Source organism: Rhincodon typus, chromosome 25, assembly GCF_021869965.1.
Source record: "Rhincodon typus isolate 14 chromosome 25, sRhiTyp1.1, whole genome shotgun sequence".
In the NCBI taxonomy this organism is placed as follows: domain Eukaryota; kingdom Metazoa; phylum Chordata; class Chondrichthyes; order Orectolobiformes; family Rhincodontidae; genus Rhincodon; species Rhincodon typus.
In genome coordinates this window covers 44,031,644-44,049,295 of record NC_063356.1, presented here as the reverse complement: position 1 = coordinate 44,049,295, position 17,652 = coordinate 44,031,644, and the positions used below count along the sequence as shown (strand labels likewise).

At 40.8% G+C, this 17,652-nt stretch overlaps 1 protein-coding gene across 2 annotated transcripts in view; it reads right to left on the bottom strand.

Annotated features, from left to right (window-relative positions):
- The window catches only part of kdm5ba (lysine (K)-specific demethylase 5Ba), a 174,395-nt gene that overhangs the window by 100,069 nt on the left and 56,674 nt on the right, over positions 1-17,652 (bottom strand). For both annotated transcript variants that reach the window (XM_048611957.1, XM_048611958.1), the window contains exon 11: positions 7,557-7,738. In XM_048611957.1, the coding sequence (XP_048467914.1) occupies positions 7,557-7,738 (182 nt within the window). The remainder of the gene's footprint in view (positions 1-7,556; positions 7,739-17,652) is intronic.

Below are 17,652 nucleotides of genomic sequence, written 5' to 3'. Positions count from 1 at the left end.
TGGTTGTAGGTTACAGGAAGACACAGATGGGCAGACAAGTAGCAGATGGTATTTAACCCTGACAAGGGTGAGGTGATGCACTTTAGTAGAAGAAACAAGATGAGGGGAGTATTTAATGAATGGCAGCACATTGGATAGCTTAGAAGAACAGAGGATCTTGAGGTAATGTTTCACAGGTCCCTGAAGTCATCAGAGCACATGAATAGGATAGTTGAGAAGGCATATTAAACACTTGCATTCAGTAGTCATGGCACAGAGTATAAGAGCAAGAAGGTAATGTTGGAGTTGTGCAGAGCATTGGTGGAGCCACAGCTGGAGTACTGTGAGCAGTTCTGGTCACCTCATCTACAGGAAGATATGACAGCACTAGAGAGCATACAGAGAATGTTCACTCGGACGTTGCCCGAGATGAATAAACTGAACTATAAAGACAGACTAGACAGGCTTGGATTATTTTCTTTAGAGGAGAGAACACTGAGGGGGGAAATGGGAGTGCATGGTTGAGGTGTATAACATTAGGAGGGGGATGGACAGAATAAATAGAACAATGTTCTCTGTGGTTGTGGGGTCAGTCATGAGAGGGCACAGTATTAGGGTAAGGGTCAGGAGATTCAGAAAGGATTTGGGGAAAAATAATCTTTTTCACTCAGCAGGTGGTGGGAATCTGGAAATGCACTCCTGGACAAGTAGTGGAGGCCAGAAACCTTATAATGAACACTTGAGATAGTAGAACATTCAGGGACATAGGGCAAGTATATGAAATTGGGATTCGCACACCTTTAGTGGCGGTTATGTCAGTGCAAACTCAATAGACCAAAAGGGCCTTTTCTGACTGTATGAATCTATGAATTGTGGTTCCTCACTACAGAAAGGAAGCAAGGGGAGTGTGCACAAAGCCAAAAAGACAGAGACTGGCACAGAGACAGTCTGTGCGAGAGACCGAGCTTGAACAAGACAGCGAGGACAGAAAAAGCATCCATGTGAAAAAGAGAGTGCAAGAAACAGCATGGGCACACAAGAGGGCACAAGTGGGAGACGGCATAAGCAAAAAAGAGAAAGAGAGGAAAAGCGAGAATAAACAACGAAACAAAGTGACAGAGAGGGAGAGCAAGAGAAAAAGGAGGAAGAGTGAAGGGGGAAAAGAGGGAGGGAAGGAGAAAGAAGGAGAAAAAAAAAGAGGAGGAGACATTATGGGGTGGGGGGTGGGAATTGGAAAGAGGGGACAAGCAGCTTGAAAGTGGAGGGCCACAATGACTAAGTTTAGTAATGGATTTCCTACAACCCGCACCATTATTAGTGTACTGGAAGTAAATATATAGAACTGAGAAAATTAATTCACTGAGGTTTCCCATGCTGCTTCCGTTGGGAACTATAACTGATGTCACCAACAGACCACAAGACTTAATCTATCCTTGCTAAAACTCTGGTACCCAATGCAAACTGGTGCAAATGGATGCTGCAAAGCTGTATCGGAAGCAAGCAAATTCTCTGCGACCTGTCAGCAATCAATAGTTGTACTAATATAACGATTTACTACCAATTTGACTTACCTTTAAAAGGTAGCCAATAACATATTGGCCACAACTGATTAAGAAAAAAATAAAGAATATTCAACTCCTTAAAACAATCCCTTTAAAACTCTGAGTGTTAAGCATAACAGCTGAACTATCTGAACTGAACTCCCTATCCTTCAATCATCTAAACACCATAATATCTATCGACCAGTCTTCAACATGCTCAACAGTAAACACCCACACCTCTGTAGTGTAGAGGATTCCAAAGATTTAAAATCCTTTGAGTCGAGAAATTTCCCATTGTAATTCTCCCTCTTTCTCTCTTGTTCCTTCCTTCTCTCGCAAATTCTAGTTTGCCTAGTCAGGCAAAATGATCTTGCAGCATCAACTAATCAGCTTCTCTAAAAGCTCGGATGTTTCACCTCTCTTTTCATTAAGTTATAGGTTTATGCTACTTTCTTTCCAAGGATAACAATTTCATCCCAGGAATCCAGCCAGTAAGCCAATGCTGCAGTCGCTGCAAGGCAAATATATCCTTCCATTGGTAAAAAGCCCAAAACCTTAAACAGTTCTTCAGATTGATCAAACCAAAATTCTAAACATAGTATTTAATTTCACTTAAGAACATATAAATTAGGAGTATGATTAGACCAATCAGCCCTTTGAGCCTGATCCACTGTTCATCAAGATTCAGGAGGGTAGTTACTAGTTGCAGGATTTGTAGCCTTCAACCTGGTCCTGATAAAATTCTGAGACAATCTAAGGGGCACAAATAGGGTAAACAGGAAGAAACCTTTCCCCTTGATGGAGGGATCAATGACCGGAGGGGATAGATTTATGGCAAGGAGCAGAAGGTTTAAAGATGTGAGAAAAAGTTTTTCACCCAGAGGATGGCAGGAATCTGGAACTCACTGCCTGCAAAGGTGGTTGAGGCAGAAACCCTCGTAACATTTTAGTAGTATTTAGATGTAAATTTAGGACACAAGACATACAAAGGCTACGGGCCAAGTGCTGGAAAATGGGATTAGAATCATTAGGTGGTTATTTTTGATTGGTGTGGACACAATGAGCCAGATGGCCTTTTTCTATGCTGTAGATCTCTACAACTCTTGTTGAAGGTGGTCTTTGCCTGGCACTTTTGTAGCACAAAAACTACTTGCCACTAATCAGCCCAAGCCTGGATGCTGTCCAGACCTTGATGCCCATGGACACAGATGATTAGTTGTGAGGTATTGCAATCGTGCTGAACACTGTGCAATCAGCAAATACTCCCACTTCTTACCTAGGTTAGAGGGAAGGCCACTGACAAAGCAGGTGCATGTGGCTGGACCTAGGAGATATTTTCTAATCAACGTATTCAGAGATGTTACTGCAAACCCTCTGGAGCAGATGGGTATTGAAACTGGGGCTCCTAGTCCAAAGTAAAGGACGCCCATCACTGCACAACAAGTGCCCCCTTGTTTAGGCCTAGGATAGCATCCTGAATCTCATGCAGTGATTTTCTGGGGTTGAGGTGATTCACATCCAACAACGGCAGCCATCTTTCAGCGAGGTATGACTTCAACCAGAGTTTCCCCTCAAATTCCCAATGACTTCAGGTTTGCTGGAGTTTTTTGATGCCATACTAAGTCATAAATTGCCTTGAAGTCAAGGACAGTCGCCTTCACCCCTCATCTGGAGTTCAGCTCTTTTATCCATGTTTGGACCAAGGGTGTAATATGATCAAGAGCCAAGTGACCCTACCCTGGTGGAACCCAATCCAAGTGCCTGGTTATTCCTTTGCAACAACCTTTTGATAGCACTATTGATAACCCCATCCATTTCTTTGCTAATGAAAGTGGTCAGTAATTGGATTTATCCTGCTTCTTGTGCAAAAAACAAACCTGGGAAAATTTGCATGTTATCAGATAAATGTCAGTGTGGTACCTATACTGAATGTCCCTATTCCTTCAGTCAGAATGAACTCCACCTTCCGCTTGTCAACACATTCTGCTTGCCAATGTTCTGCTGCAATCAACTGGTACCAATTTCATTGTCTGGCAATGGTCCAAGTTATTATTAATTGAAAGTTTTGCAATTTTAGATCATTTTCCAAAATCCAAGTCATTTTATGGAGCAACACAGCAGTGGTCCAGACACTGACCTTTGTGGAGAGCTCTGTTGTCTACCATTCCCAAGTCCAAAGCAAACTTAAAATAATACCCTGCTGGTTCCCATTCTGCAGCCACACTTGTGTCCCTGTCCGTATCTGTCTTTTTTTTTTGGGGGGGGTCATCTGACAAAATTATCTTCTTCCAAATTACCCACAGGGGTTCAATTATGTTTCTCACTGCATGTTTTTATGCACCCTAGTTATAACACATGCTATTTTGGTTAGTGCTGTTTTTACAGTCGTTAACATTGGATTTAAAATACCACACTGCCTGGTTTCTGCATTTGATCACTATGCTTATTGACATTTTTCCAAGCAATGTTAAATATCCAGAATTAACTTCAACTCTGATACGCCACTTGGTTATGCAGTTGTAAAAATGAGATAAATCTAAGAGATCTTTAGCTGTCTCTCTCTCTCTCTCTCTCTATACCATTCAGTGTTCTTGGCAAATACTTCAAGTTTTTTTGGTTTGGTGTCTGGATCCAAAAACAAGTGCAGATTGAAACAAGGTCAGGGACAAAAACTTCTGCAAAGCTCCATTCAACACATGCCTTTGGTTGAATAACTAAGAAAAGCAAATTGCAAACGATGGAAATGTGAAAAAAAAGAGAGGCAAGGCTTCAGGTTGATAACATTTTGTCAGAATTTATTTTCCATTCTGACAGAAGGCCAACAACCTGAAATGCAAACTGCTTCTCTCACTACAGAAGTTGACAGACCTGCTGCGTACTTCCAATATTTCCCGCTGTTACTTTACAGCTGAAGAATACTAAGCTTCCTTTGTTTTTTAGAAAGGATCTTATTAGCATATGCTCTTTTCCAGCTTCAGCTTTTAATCTTTCACATGGAACTTTGTCAAAAACTCTCTCAAAGACCAAGTATGTATAAAGGAGTTGCATGTGCTGCCTGTCAATAACGTTATTCTGAATGTATCAGCTAATGTAAACTCACAGGATATTTGAAGAGCAAAAATTTCTTCCCATTAAATCTTGGGATAATCAAGGCCTTTGTCTTAGATTAGCATGACAAACCGTTTCCAGCCACTATCTCGGCCTGAATCAGAATGGTATAACCTCACTTGGCAATTTAATTTTAAAATGAGCAACCAGTCTTTTAAAATCAATAAGTCTTTCTATTTCTATATTATTCATCTTCATCTCTGCCTCAGCATATTTACTGCCACCACCTGTGGACTTGACTATTGCAATGCTCTCATTTTTCATCTTCCAAACTTTTAAGTTCTTCAAAAGTTATTATGCACATCTTCAAGTGCACCAAATCTTCCTGTGCATATACCAAAACTGGCTCTCAGATTTTAAAAGTCTCATTTGAATATTCAATTTTGTCACAGCTTCACCCCACTTCAACTCCTGTAACTTCCTTCCAAGCCCTCAGAACTCTGCACTTCTACAATTCTGTTCACATATCACTCTAATTTCTTTCACTTGCAGCTGTATAGGCCACAAAGACTGGATTTCCGTCCTGAAATTTTTCTGCCTCTAATTCTTTAAAAGCGACTATTTTGATAAAAACTTGGATATCCGATCTGATGTCTCTTTTACTGCTTTTTGTCGATTGTTCAATTTCCTACACAACTGTGAATCAGTTTGGGAAGTTTTACATTATAAATATATTGTATAAATGAATAAAGTTGTTGTATTATATACTTTAGCTTTAACATTAGCAGGTAGGATCTAATGGAATCTGGCTACTGCTTGTAAAATTATTCCACAGGGATTCTATCAGTTTGATCATATGGTTACAGCACAGAACAGCCATTTATCATGTCAAGCCATATCAACTCACTGCACTACCTACCTGTCCTTGTAATCCTGTAGATTTTCCAGCACCTGGACAGTTTTTATTAACCCTCAAGTACCTATCCAATTCTCTTTTGAAGGTCACAATTGAATCTACCCCCACCACACCATCCAGATCATAACCACTTTATGTAAACAAACATTTGCTTTGTATTGACCCTTTTGCCACTTTAAATCTATATCCTCTGGCTCTCAACCCAACAGATAGTTTTTCACTCATCTATTTGTTGGGACCCCTTATGATTCTGTATACGTACATTCAAGGTCCTCTTAACCTTCCCTTCTCTAAGGGAAATAGCCATAACTTGCATCCCTAATTCCTAGAACCGTTCTTCCAGCTTTTCTGTGCACTCTCCAAATACTTCATCTTTCTTGAAGCATGTTGCCCAGAATGGATCACAACACTCTGGTTGCAACCAAATCAATATTTTATGAAGATTCATTGTAACTTTCTTATTCTTGGGAATCAAGGACAATAGTAAATTCCATAGTCACATTCCAATAATTCAAATCATGCTGTTATTTGCTTGCTTCCAGTCATGCAAAACTGCAATAGTGTTCAGTAAGTTAGTGAATTCCTTCCTAAGCCTCCTAGGATAAACACTACCAGATATCCAAGTTTAAATTGCTTAAATTTATTTCAGTAAAAAATATACATTTCTATAATTAATTAAATGTGGATCTGTTGATGACATTGTAAAATTACCAAGTTTGTCAAAGCACATGTATTTTCTGAATACTGCAATTTTTGGGCAAGATCATTAATAAAATCATAATTTTGATCAGGGCAAACAAAAAAGATGACGACAAGTTAGTTCAGGTACAATCATGATACATTCCCATGAAAGGGAAAGGTAGGGCAAACAAATCCAGGAATCCCTGGGTTATGGATGAGATAGAGACAAAGCATGAAAAGCGCATACATGTTGATTTCAGAATTCAAAATTTGTAGAATATACAAAACGTGAAACTATTGTGAACTAAGAAATGGACGGTGTTTCCGAAATGGGAAGATAGATTGGTGGAATGAATTGACAAGTGGCAGATGGAATTTAATGCTATGAAGCACAATTGATTGTTTAGATAAAGGCAATATAAACTAATTTTCAATCAGAGAAGCAGAAGCAAGACTTGGATGAACATGTGCACAAATCTTTGAAGATAGCAAGGCAGATTAGCAAAAAAAAAGAAGTTAATAAAACACATGAACCCTTATTACTAGAGCTAGGTCCCCAAATACAAAAGCAAGGGTGTGATGACAAATCTGTATAAAATACTGGTTCAGCCTCAACTGACGTATCCTAATTCTGAGTACCTCATTCTACATAGCATTAGAAAAGGGTAAAGAAAATAATCACAGTGGTTCCATGGATAAGGAACTTCAGTTACACAGGTAAACTGGAGAATCTAAGTTTAAGTAGAGACTTGATAGGTGGTCAAAAATCATGAGGCGCCTAGACAAAAATCGATTGACGGAGAACGTTTGTTAGCAGAAGGACAGAGAACCTGAGGACACTGATTTAAGCCAAGTGACAAAGAAAGAAATGACAAAGTAATTTTCTTTATGTAGTTTGAACCTAGAATGCACTAAGCACAGACACCAGGAGAAGGCAGGAGAATGGGGTCAAGAAATATATCAGCCATCATTGACTGGCTTAATGCTGCTCTTATATTTTATGGTCTTACGACACATGGGCTGATTGGCTTCTATACTGTAACCATTCTATGATTAGCTTTAACCATCTGTAGAACAAAGACTTTCCTCATTCCAAAGTTTCTTGGGAGGTTATATTTTGATAGGCATTATTTACCTGCAACCACTGAACAACATGTAAGATAAGATGCTTTGATACTCTGCACTCCACTTGACAGTTTTTTAGAACATTGTGAAAAAGAATTGCAGGCCAGATGTTTCAAGCAGAAGCAATACCAGAATGCAAAGCATCAAGGGGCAAAGGTCCAAGCTCTGACGAATGCCTATGGTACCTATGCATTTTTCTCTTCGAAAATCAAGTTGAACCCTGATACCCAAAGTATTGAATACTTATGTTAGTGGCTCTCTCTCACCAGTGCAGGTAGTTTATAGAGTAGCTCCAGTGATCTTCAATGTGCCAGCAGAAGGAGGAGAAGCACATCCCTACGTAGAGCCATGGTAATTTCATTCCACAGATATCTGCACTAACGTGCGTCAAAACTGATGGTTCCAGAACAGGCATATTGTTTAAATTCCATCCTGAATCAAAGTACTCCTGCAAGTAAAAAGACAAAAAAAATGCATTTCAGAATTGCAATGGTAACACTTAAATCAAAAAAAATCCACATTAGAATATCCTGCTATCTCTCCACATTAGAACTGTTCAGACTTCACAATTGCAAAATCTGCTCTACATGTAATTGATGTAATATCACTATTTCTTAGTTCTAAACATAGACCCAACCTCTAACATCCAACTACTAAGTTATTTCATAGTTATTTCATTGTTATTTCAGCAATTAACTTGACCAAAGGTAGAGTCCAGTGCTCATCTAACTCATCTTTCCTCTCAAACCCACTATCACAATTTACAACTGCCTTTTCAACAACCCAGATTACGATTTCTGCAGAAACGCCATTGTATATATCAGTGATTCAGAGCCTGACCTTCATTAAATCTATGCCCTTTTACTTTCCGACTTCAAATGGTACTCAGTACTTTCCAATCCACATACAGCACAATTATCCCCTTCCCAAAATGAATAACCCTCTTATTTATTCCCTATGAAGGGAGGCAGTAAGCTGAAAACTTTCAAAACTCAGTTCTTTGATTTCAGAGGTTAGCCTGATAAATCATTTCTGCACTATTTCTGGGCCTGAACATAACTGGCACTTTCATTGCCGGAACTAAACAAAAAGCTGTAGTATGGTACTGAGCCAAACACAAATGGGCAGAATCTTATCGTAGCTTGAGCAACATGGCTTATGGCAATATTGGTGGTAGAATTGACAGGACGTCTGGCGGAGCCTGCCCAAATGTTGGAAGCATCTCATGGTATCTTTCACAAAGCTGTCCAGAGGGGAGATAAGCTACGTTTCTTGGTGGGCAGGAGCAAGTTTCCAATTGAGGGATGGTGAGGAGCATACAGTCAGCTCATTAAGTGGACAAAGCTGCATCTTTAAGCTGTTGGCTTGCCATCACAGTGCTCACTCACACCCAGCCAAACTGAATGATCATGCCATCCCTCCCATGCATTTTGGAGTTTTGTCCTCTCAGTCAGAGATACCAGGCTCATCTCATTTTTACCCTGCGTTGCTGTTTAGTGTAGACATAGTTAGGAAGTTTGTCATAGTTGTCAGCAGTCTTCAATCAAGTTAAGAGACGGCTTTGCTCAAATGGTCCTGACATAGCAAGTCAAGGGCTGCCTCAAACACCTGCCCAAGGCTTGGACACACAGTCAGCCAGCCACTCGGAGCAGAGTCAGAGGGAGAGTCAGAATGCTCTCATTTAAATATCAGACAGTCCACCTCATCACTTTCTGATGAATACTGGACACTGCTTTCTGCTTAGAGTAAGAGACATGCAGGTATTACATGAGATGAAAATGGTAGCATACCTGTTACTTTTGGTGCAGGTAGAGAGATGACCCGAGGAAGTGAGCAGACAGAATACTATCCAAGTTTCTGGATTAATAGGCTAGTGATAATACCACTAAGCCCGTGCCTCCAATGTTATACTAATTATTTTGCAACAAAAGCCAACATAGCCTTTTGTGTTCTTACCTGCATGCTGTATCTGTATTTTAAATTTGATTTATGCACAAAGGCACTGGGTTTCTCAAAGCAAATATTTCCCACAAACACAAACTTCAATATCAGGAGCAGAAACAGCCAGTTCTGTCGAGCCTGCTCTATAATTCAATATGATCATAGCTGATAACCCAACTTTATGCCCTGTTTCCACTTTCTCCCTACATCTTTTGATCCCTTTCACCCCAAGAACTATATCTAACTCTTTGAAAACATTCAACGCTTTGGCCTCAACCATTTTCTGTGGCAGAGAATTCCACAGGCTCACCACTCTCTAGGTGAAGTAATTTCTCCTCCTCTCACACCTAAATGGCCTACTGTGACCCCTGGTTCTGGGCTCCCCAGTCCCCAGAAACATCTTTTCTACATCTAACCTGTCTAATCCTGTTCACATTTTATACATTTACATGAAATCATCTCATTGAAACTCGAGTGAATATAGTCTGAACCAATCAAGTCTCTCTTCATACATCAGGCATGCCATTCCAGGAATCAGTATGGCAAACCTTTACTGCACTCCCTTCGTAGCCAGAACATCTTTCTTTAGATAAGGAGACCAAAACTGCACCCAATACTCCAAGTGTGGTCTTCCCCAAGGTTCTGTACAACTGCATCATGACATCTGCTCCTGTACTTGAATCTTCTTGCTATGAAGGCCAGCATACCATTTGCCTTCTTCACTGTGTGATTTACATGGAGGGTACTAAAATGTAGTGTAAATAGTCGGGATCCAAGCACAAATTCCTGTGGTACCATTAGTCACTGGCTGCCACTCACCAGAAAATGACCCATTTATTCATATATTGTTTCCTACTGGCCAACTAGTTTTTTTTAATCAATGTCAATATACTACCCCCAATCCCTTGTGCTTTAACTTTACATGCTTGTCTCTTACATTAGGACCTTATTGAAAGCCTTCTGAAAATCCAAATAAACCACTTCGACTGGCTCCCCTTATCAACTATACCACTTACATCCTAGAACAATTCCAGTTGATTTGTCATGCATGGTTTTCCTTATAGTAAATCGATTCTGATTCTTGACCTCGAAAACCAATTCATACCCTTAGAATTTCTCCTCTATGGCATCATCACTAATTTGATTTGCCCAATATATACACAAATTAAAGTCACTGATAAGTACAAATACCTTTGTTTGCATCTCTAATTTCATGTTTAATGCCTTCCCAAACTTTACCACTACAGTTTGGGGTCTATGTACAGGCCCACTATCATTTTCTGCCCCTTGGTGTTATCAAGTTCTGCCCGTACAGATTCCACTTCACTACAGCTAATACCCTTCTTGGTAGTACATTAATGTCCTCTTTAACCATGAATGTGACCCCACCTCCTTTTCCTCTTTGTCCTTTGTTCCTAAAAGCTGAATACCCCTGGATATTCAGTTCCCATGATTGGTCAGCCTGCAGCCATGTCTCCATAATCCCAACTATATCCTACCTGGTTTATGTCTATTTTTGCCTAGTCATGTACCTGTCAAGATGCCACTTAAAAACATTATTGCACCTGCTTCTACCACCTCCTCTGACAGTGCATTCCAGGCACTTACTACCCACTGTGTAAAAGATCTGTTTTGCTCATCTCCTTTAACCTTTCTCTCTTTTACCTTAAAGTTATGGCCCCACTAACTGATATTTCTAACCTTGGGAGATAGACTTAGATTTTCCATTCTATCCAAGCCTCTCAATTTTGTAAATTGCTATAAGGTCGTCCCACAGCCTTTGATGTCAAATCTCTCCTCAGCTAATACCCTCCAAACCAGGCAACATCCTGATAAACCATTTCTGTTCCCTCTCCACAGCCCTCGTGTAGTGTGGCGACCAGAACTGTGCATAATATTCCAAAATGTGGCAGAGCTAAAGTTTTATACAGCTGCAACACGACTCATCAATTTTTACATAGTCCTTTCTGATATTACACTGTTTTTTCAACTCAAATTGGCTGTAACGAGATTGATGAATAGGGGAACGCTGTTTGTAAAATGCAAACTTTCGCATGTGGGGTGTTGGCTATTACGCAATTCCATCCCCGACACAAAGTGTTACAGTGCGTGGGGAAACACAATGTTTCCAAGAGTCTCCTTATTTACATCACATGTTCAGTTGACTCACATGCTTTATTGTGAAGTCCCTTTTAAGAGGTACTCCGTAATTTTCTTTTTTTTTGCAAGTTTTGCTGTATTACACAAAGTGACAAGAATGTTTACAAGAAGTATCGTGGTGATAAAATTGCAGATGGCAAACGAAAAAGAAAGGCTATAACACTTGAGGAGACGCTAGATATTAAAAAGCATTTTGAACGTAATGAAATAGCATGTGATATTGTTCATGCAACAATAGTCAAGGAGTCTGCGTTACGCACTATTAGAGGCTGTGCAGAAAAAAATTAAAGCAAGGTATATTGCTGGATATTGCTCACCATAAAACAGAAATTCTTATCAATTTATGAAGACCCAAAGAAAAAAAGCTGAAAATCCTGCAGCTGTGTCTGCCTTTAGTGCTAGTGGTGGCTGGTTTGCTGGTTTTAAAGGACTGCTGCGCTTTTCATAACGTAAAGTCATGCAGCAAAGCTCCCAGTGCAGACAAGGAACATACAAGGACATTTCCTCCCATAGTGAAAAAATTGATGGGGGAAGAACGCTATAACTTAGATCAAATTTTCAATTCGGATGAGACAGGTTTATTCTGGAGGTGAATGCCATCAAGAGCCTACATTTCTAAGAATGAAGCACAGGCTCCAGGCTTTAAAGTTGCAAAGGATCGTATGACTGTGCTGTTGAGTGCCAATGCTAGTGGAGACTTAAAGTCTAAGCCTGTGGTGGTGTACCCTCTGCCAACCCGCGAGCCTTGAAAGGTTACCTTGACTCTACGCTAGGTGTCTACTTTCGGTCAAGCAAAAGAAGTTGGATGATGGGGCAAATATTTTCTGACCTTATTCTTGATGTTTTTGAAGAGGTTTTTTAGAAATTATTGCAAGAAAAAAAAATTTGAATGTCAAGATTCTCCTCATTCTGGATAATGTGCCAAGCCATCCTCCCACTGTTGCTGAGCTTTCTGAAAACATCAAACTGCTATTTCTACCTCCAAACCCAACCTCTTTTCTTCAATCCTTGGACCAGGATGTAATAGCAGCTTTTAAAGTTTATTATTTAAGGCCCACATTTAACAGGCTGATTGCAGCTACTGAGGGGAAAATAAGGACAGTGTTCTTCAATTTTGGAAGAGCTTTGACATCAAGAATGCTATTGACATTATTGTGGAGGCCTGGGGTGATGTCAGCAAGGACTGCTTGCATGCAGTTCGGCGGAAGCTTCTCCCAGATTTTATTCATGATTTAAAAGGCTTTGAACCATCAGAGGAGCTCCTAAGAATCAAAGAACATGGTGTTGCTTTTGCAAAGCAAGTTGGATTTGAAGTAGTAGAGAGTGAAGGTGTTGAAGAGCTGCTCGAGTCCCATTGTGAAGACATCTCTACATCTGATCTACAACTTGTTGCTAAGTGGGAAATGGAAGCTGGGGATGAAGTAGTAGTAGCAGTCCAGGATGCAGCACCACAGGAGCTTTCCACTTCTTTTGTCTTCTATCCTGACGGAAGTTGAGAAGCAGTTGCAGCTCTGAGAAGATAACGATTACAATGCAGAATGCAGCAGGCTAGCAGTTCATGGTATAAAGGTCTTATGTGGCACCCTTTAAACAGCTTCTTTATGAAAGAAAAATGGCAAAGCAGCAAAACCTAGATGCCTCTTTCAAGCCAACCTCCAAGAAACATGGTCAGAAGACAATGAACCCCAGCCAATCACTTCTGGATTAACTATTTTTTATCCTAACCCTGCAACCACAACTGCACCTGAAGGGGAGGACAATGACCCGCAGCCCGTCTTGACAATGACCCGCAGCCCGTTTTAACAATCAGCGGCCTCAAAACCAGCCTCCTCCCCCATCAAGTTTTCTTCAAATTTTTGAGGTAAAGGTCAAATTTACTGTATTATTTCATTATTAGATATGAATTTAACATTTATTTAAACTGTGCTATCTTGTGTGTTAGGCTAACTACTATATTTGTTTCAATTTTGAGTAATATTTTTGGTGGTCTGCCCCAATCCTACTATTTCTGTAAGCCCTGTTACTTTATTGCATGATTTTCTACAGCACTAGGATGCACAAGAGCGCAACTATCACATTATAGCAGAAGGGACTGTACTCAAAACCCTAACCAATGAAGGCAAGCATGTTATATGCCTTCTTGATCACATTATCCACTTGTGTTGTCACTTTCCGGAAACTGGGGACTTGGATGCCTAGATCCCTCTGTATGTTCATGCTACTAAGGATTCTGCCATTTACTATATCCCTCCTGCATTAGATCTTCTAAAATACATGACGTCGCATTTGTCCGGATTAGGCTCTATCTGCCATTCATTCTCTCTCTCCCCTTTCCCCCCACCTCCCCACCAAGAAGTTTCTAGCCTATTTATATCCTGTGGTATCCTCTGGCATTCCTCGGCATCATCCACAGCTCCCCCAACCTTTTGGTATCATCTAGAAATTTAGAAATCAGACCAACTACATTCTCCTCCAAATCATTTTTATATACAAATGACAGGGATCCCAGCACTGACTCCTGCAGAACACCACTGGTCACACACAGATCTCCGGTCAGAAAAGCACCCTTCCACCACTACTCTTTCTTCTATGACTAAGCCAGTTCTATATTCAGCTTACCATGGATCATAAGTGACTTCAGCTTTTGGATCAGACTGCCTTGAGAGATCTTATCGCAGGTCTTGCTGAAATCCAGATAGACAATATCTACAGCCCTTCCCTCTATCATATTTGTCATTTCCTGAAAAATTTTAAATCAAGTTTGAGACACAACCTTCCCCACACAAAGCCATGCTGTCTTTTGCTAATAAATCCACATTTTTCCTGATGTGAGTAAATCCTATCATTAAGAATCTTCTCCAATAATTTCCTACTACTGATGCAAGGTTCACTGGCCTGTAATTCCTGGATTATCCCTGTTGCCATTCTTAAACAAAGGAACAACGTGATGGAAGCAGCAAGGCACACGATGAAGGACAAGGACGACACATATGCATCGACCTTTAGGCAGTAGATGAACCAAGTCCTGAGATCCACAACATCACAGATGCCAGTCTCCAGCAAATTCAATTCAATCAATGTGATAGCAAGCAATAGTTAAAGGCACTGGATACAGTACCTCAAAAAATTCCAGCAATAGCACTAAAGACTTAAGTTCTAGAACTATCTGTAACTCTTACCATCCTGGTCCAGTAAAGCTACAACTCTGGCATCTACCAGACAATGTGGAACAATGCCCAAGTATATCCTATCCACCAAAAGCAGGTCAAATCCAAACTGGCCAAAGCTACTCCATCAGTGTACTCTAGATACTGAACAAAATGATGGAGGAGAATGTGAACAGTTGTATCATGCAGAACTCGCTCAGCAATTACCTGTTTATTGACACTTGTTTTGGGTTGTTTCAGGGTCCCTCAGGCCCCCTGACTTAATTTCAGCCTTGGTTCAAAAGAGAGCTGCACTCTAGAGGTTAAAGTGGGGGGAGTGACTGCCCTTGATATTAAGGCAACATCTAACAGCGTGGTAACAAGGAGCCCTAGCAATATTAAAGCAATCAGAATTTTTTGGGGGGCAGGTGGACGGGGGGAGGCCTTCAATACTGAAGTCCAACCTAGCAGAAAGATGGCTATTGCTGCTGAGATATCAATCATTTCATACCCAAAACAGTGAAGGGGTTCTTCTAGTATTATTCCTGGCACAGCCCATCTTCAGCTGCTTCACTGACCTTCCCTCCGTCACAAAGGGTCAGAGCTGGTGAGGTTTCTTAATGATAGCACGATATTCAGTACCATTCACGACTGCTCAAATAATGAAGCAATCGTGTCCATATGAAACAAAATATGGACAATACCCAGGCTTAAGCCAACAAGCAACAAGTAACATTCACACAACTTGAAGGCTGGCAATGCTGCAGTAAATCACCCACTTTAACTCCCAAAAATCTATTCACCATCTACAAGGCACAGGTCAGGAGTGTGATGAAATGCACTCCAACTGATGAATGCAGCAACAGTACAAGTAGTTTGACGTCCTCCAAGATGAAGCAACCGCTTAACTGACAGCCTATCCACCACCAACAGTCACTCCCGTCATCACTGATGTACACTGCAGATGTGGTGCAACATCACCAAGATAGTGTAACAACTTATCCTGCCTTTTTTGAGAGCACATTCCAAACTTACAGTCTCTACCACCTAGAATGACAAGGATTGCAGGGATGGAAACACCACTACCATCTTAGAGGGCATTTTTAAGTAACAGTTCATTGGATATGGGTGTCACTGACTGGGCCCACCGGTCCATCGCAAATTGCTCAAGAAGGTGGTGGTGATCTGCCTTCTTGAGCCGTTTCAGTCCATACAATGCAAGGATACCTGCTGTTAAGGAATCCCAGGATTTTGATGTAGTGTTAGTGAAGGAACAGCAATAATGGTTCCAATTAACTCAGACAAAAAGCACATCTGTCATTCATCTTATGCAACCAGACTTTGGCTTTCTTCATATAAAAAAAATTATACTTTGCTTTGGAGTAATAAATATTTCCTCACTTTATATTGAAGCCAGCCTCTTATAAATGCCTCACGTGGGGCATTAATTAGAAGAGCAAAGTACTGCAGATAGTGGAAACTTAAAATATAAATAGAAAATTCTGAAAATAATCAAAATCAGACCAGGCAACAACTGTGGCAAGACAACGTCAATGCATCAGGTGCACAATCTGCACTAATTCGGATGGACAATTCACTGGTTGCTCGCTCTCGCTCTCTCTCTCTCTCTCTCTCTCTCTCTCTCTCTCTCTACAGATGCCACTTTCCTTTCTATTGAAGCAAAAACAACCCTCTGCCAGCCCTGGAAAGTGATCAGACTTCTGGTGAGCTTCTGGTTCCTTTCACTAACCAGGATCTAGATTCACACAACATTAAATATAAATTTCAAAGGAAAAAGTTAAGTTATGGAGAAAACTTACAAGTTGCACCAAATACCAAAGTAATAAATTAGATCATCGAAAAATGTAATATCCATTTTTATTAATTACAGGTGGCAAGCAGCCAAAGCAATAAAACCTTTTTCTTCCCTTTCCATTTCAAAAAGGATTGCAATAGAGACAGAGCATGCACCAAATCCTGGTCAACGAGGGACCAGGGCTAAGCAAAATTGAATGCAACCTTCATTCACTTCTGCTGGTGCAGACGCAGTTGGCCTCTGTGCCAATCATGTTAAAGCAGGGTATGGAAACATTTCAGCCTAGGTTCTCCTCTGTTCCCAGCCTAACACGTGGACAGGTTTCTGTGTGTTTGACCACTCATGGTTCTCTCTCACTATGAAAAGGGAAGAGGTTGAGTTTTAGAGGAGGGCCTGAGGGCAGGAAAGAGTGCAGAGGGAGGGAAGCAGTCTAGACAAGGGATGAGGGAAGTAGCCACCACCTATGGGATGGTCAGATCAGAATGGCCTAGTCCAGGGTAGGGTCACACAGCCATTGGAAGGAGGGGAGAGGGGGGTTTTATGCAAAGGTCTATATGGTAGACTACTAAGCATGTTAGTTTACTTCGTGGCAGTTAAGCTGCATTCAGGCATGACTAATTGCATAAAGGGAGCATTCTTGGAGAGAAGGCGGCTGAGAGATTTCAGACAGGTTTTCAAAATCGCAAGCAAGCTGGACAAAGTAGATAGAGAGAAGCTGTTCCTAATCATAAAAGAAAAAATAGAATAACAGAGCATAGATTTAAAGTGATGTGCAAATGAAGCAATGTGATGTGTTAGGGTATAGAAATGTGGCAGAGGCAGGGCCAATTGAGGCATTCAAGAGGGCACTGGATGATTTTTTTTGCATAGAAATGGTGTGCAGGATATGGGAAAAAGGCTGGAGACTGGTACTAGATAATAGAACCAGCACAGGCACAATGGGCTTAATGTCCTCACTCTGTGCTGAAATTCTGTGATGAATAACATTAAGCCTCTTAAATAATAAATGCATAGACAAACGCCTATTTGATACACAGGCCTGGGTGCCTCCAATATTGCATGCAGACATCTGCCTTAGAATGTACGCACACTGTTCATAACATTGGATATTTGCAGAATAGGTGAATCATTACCCACTTAACTGGATACCAACATGTCCAGTATTTGGAAAAGAGATAGTAGGATCTGCAGATGCTGGAGAATCCGAGACAACAAGGTGCAGGGCTGGATGAACACAGCAGGCCAAGCAGCATCATAGGAGCAGAAAGGTTGACGTTTCGGGCCTAGACCCTTCATCAT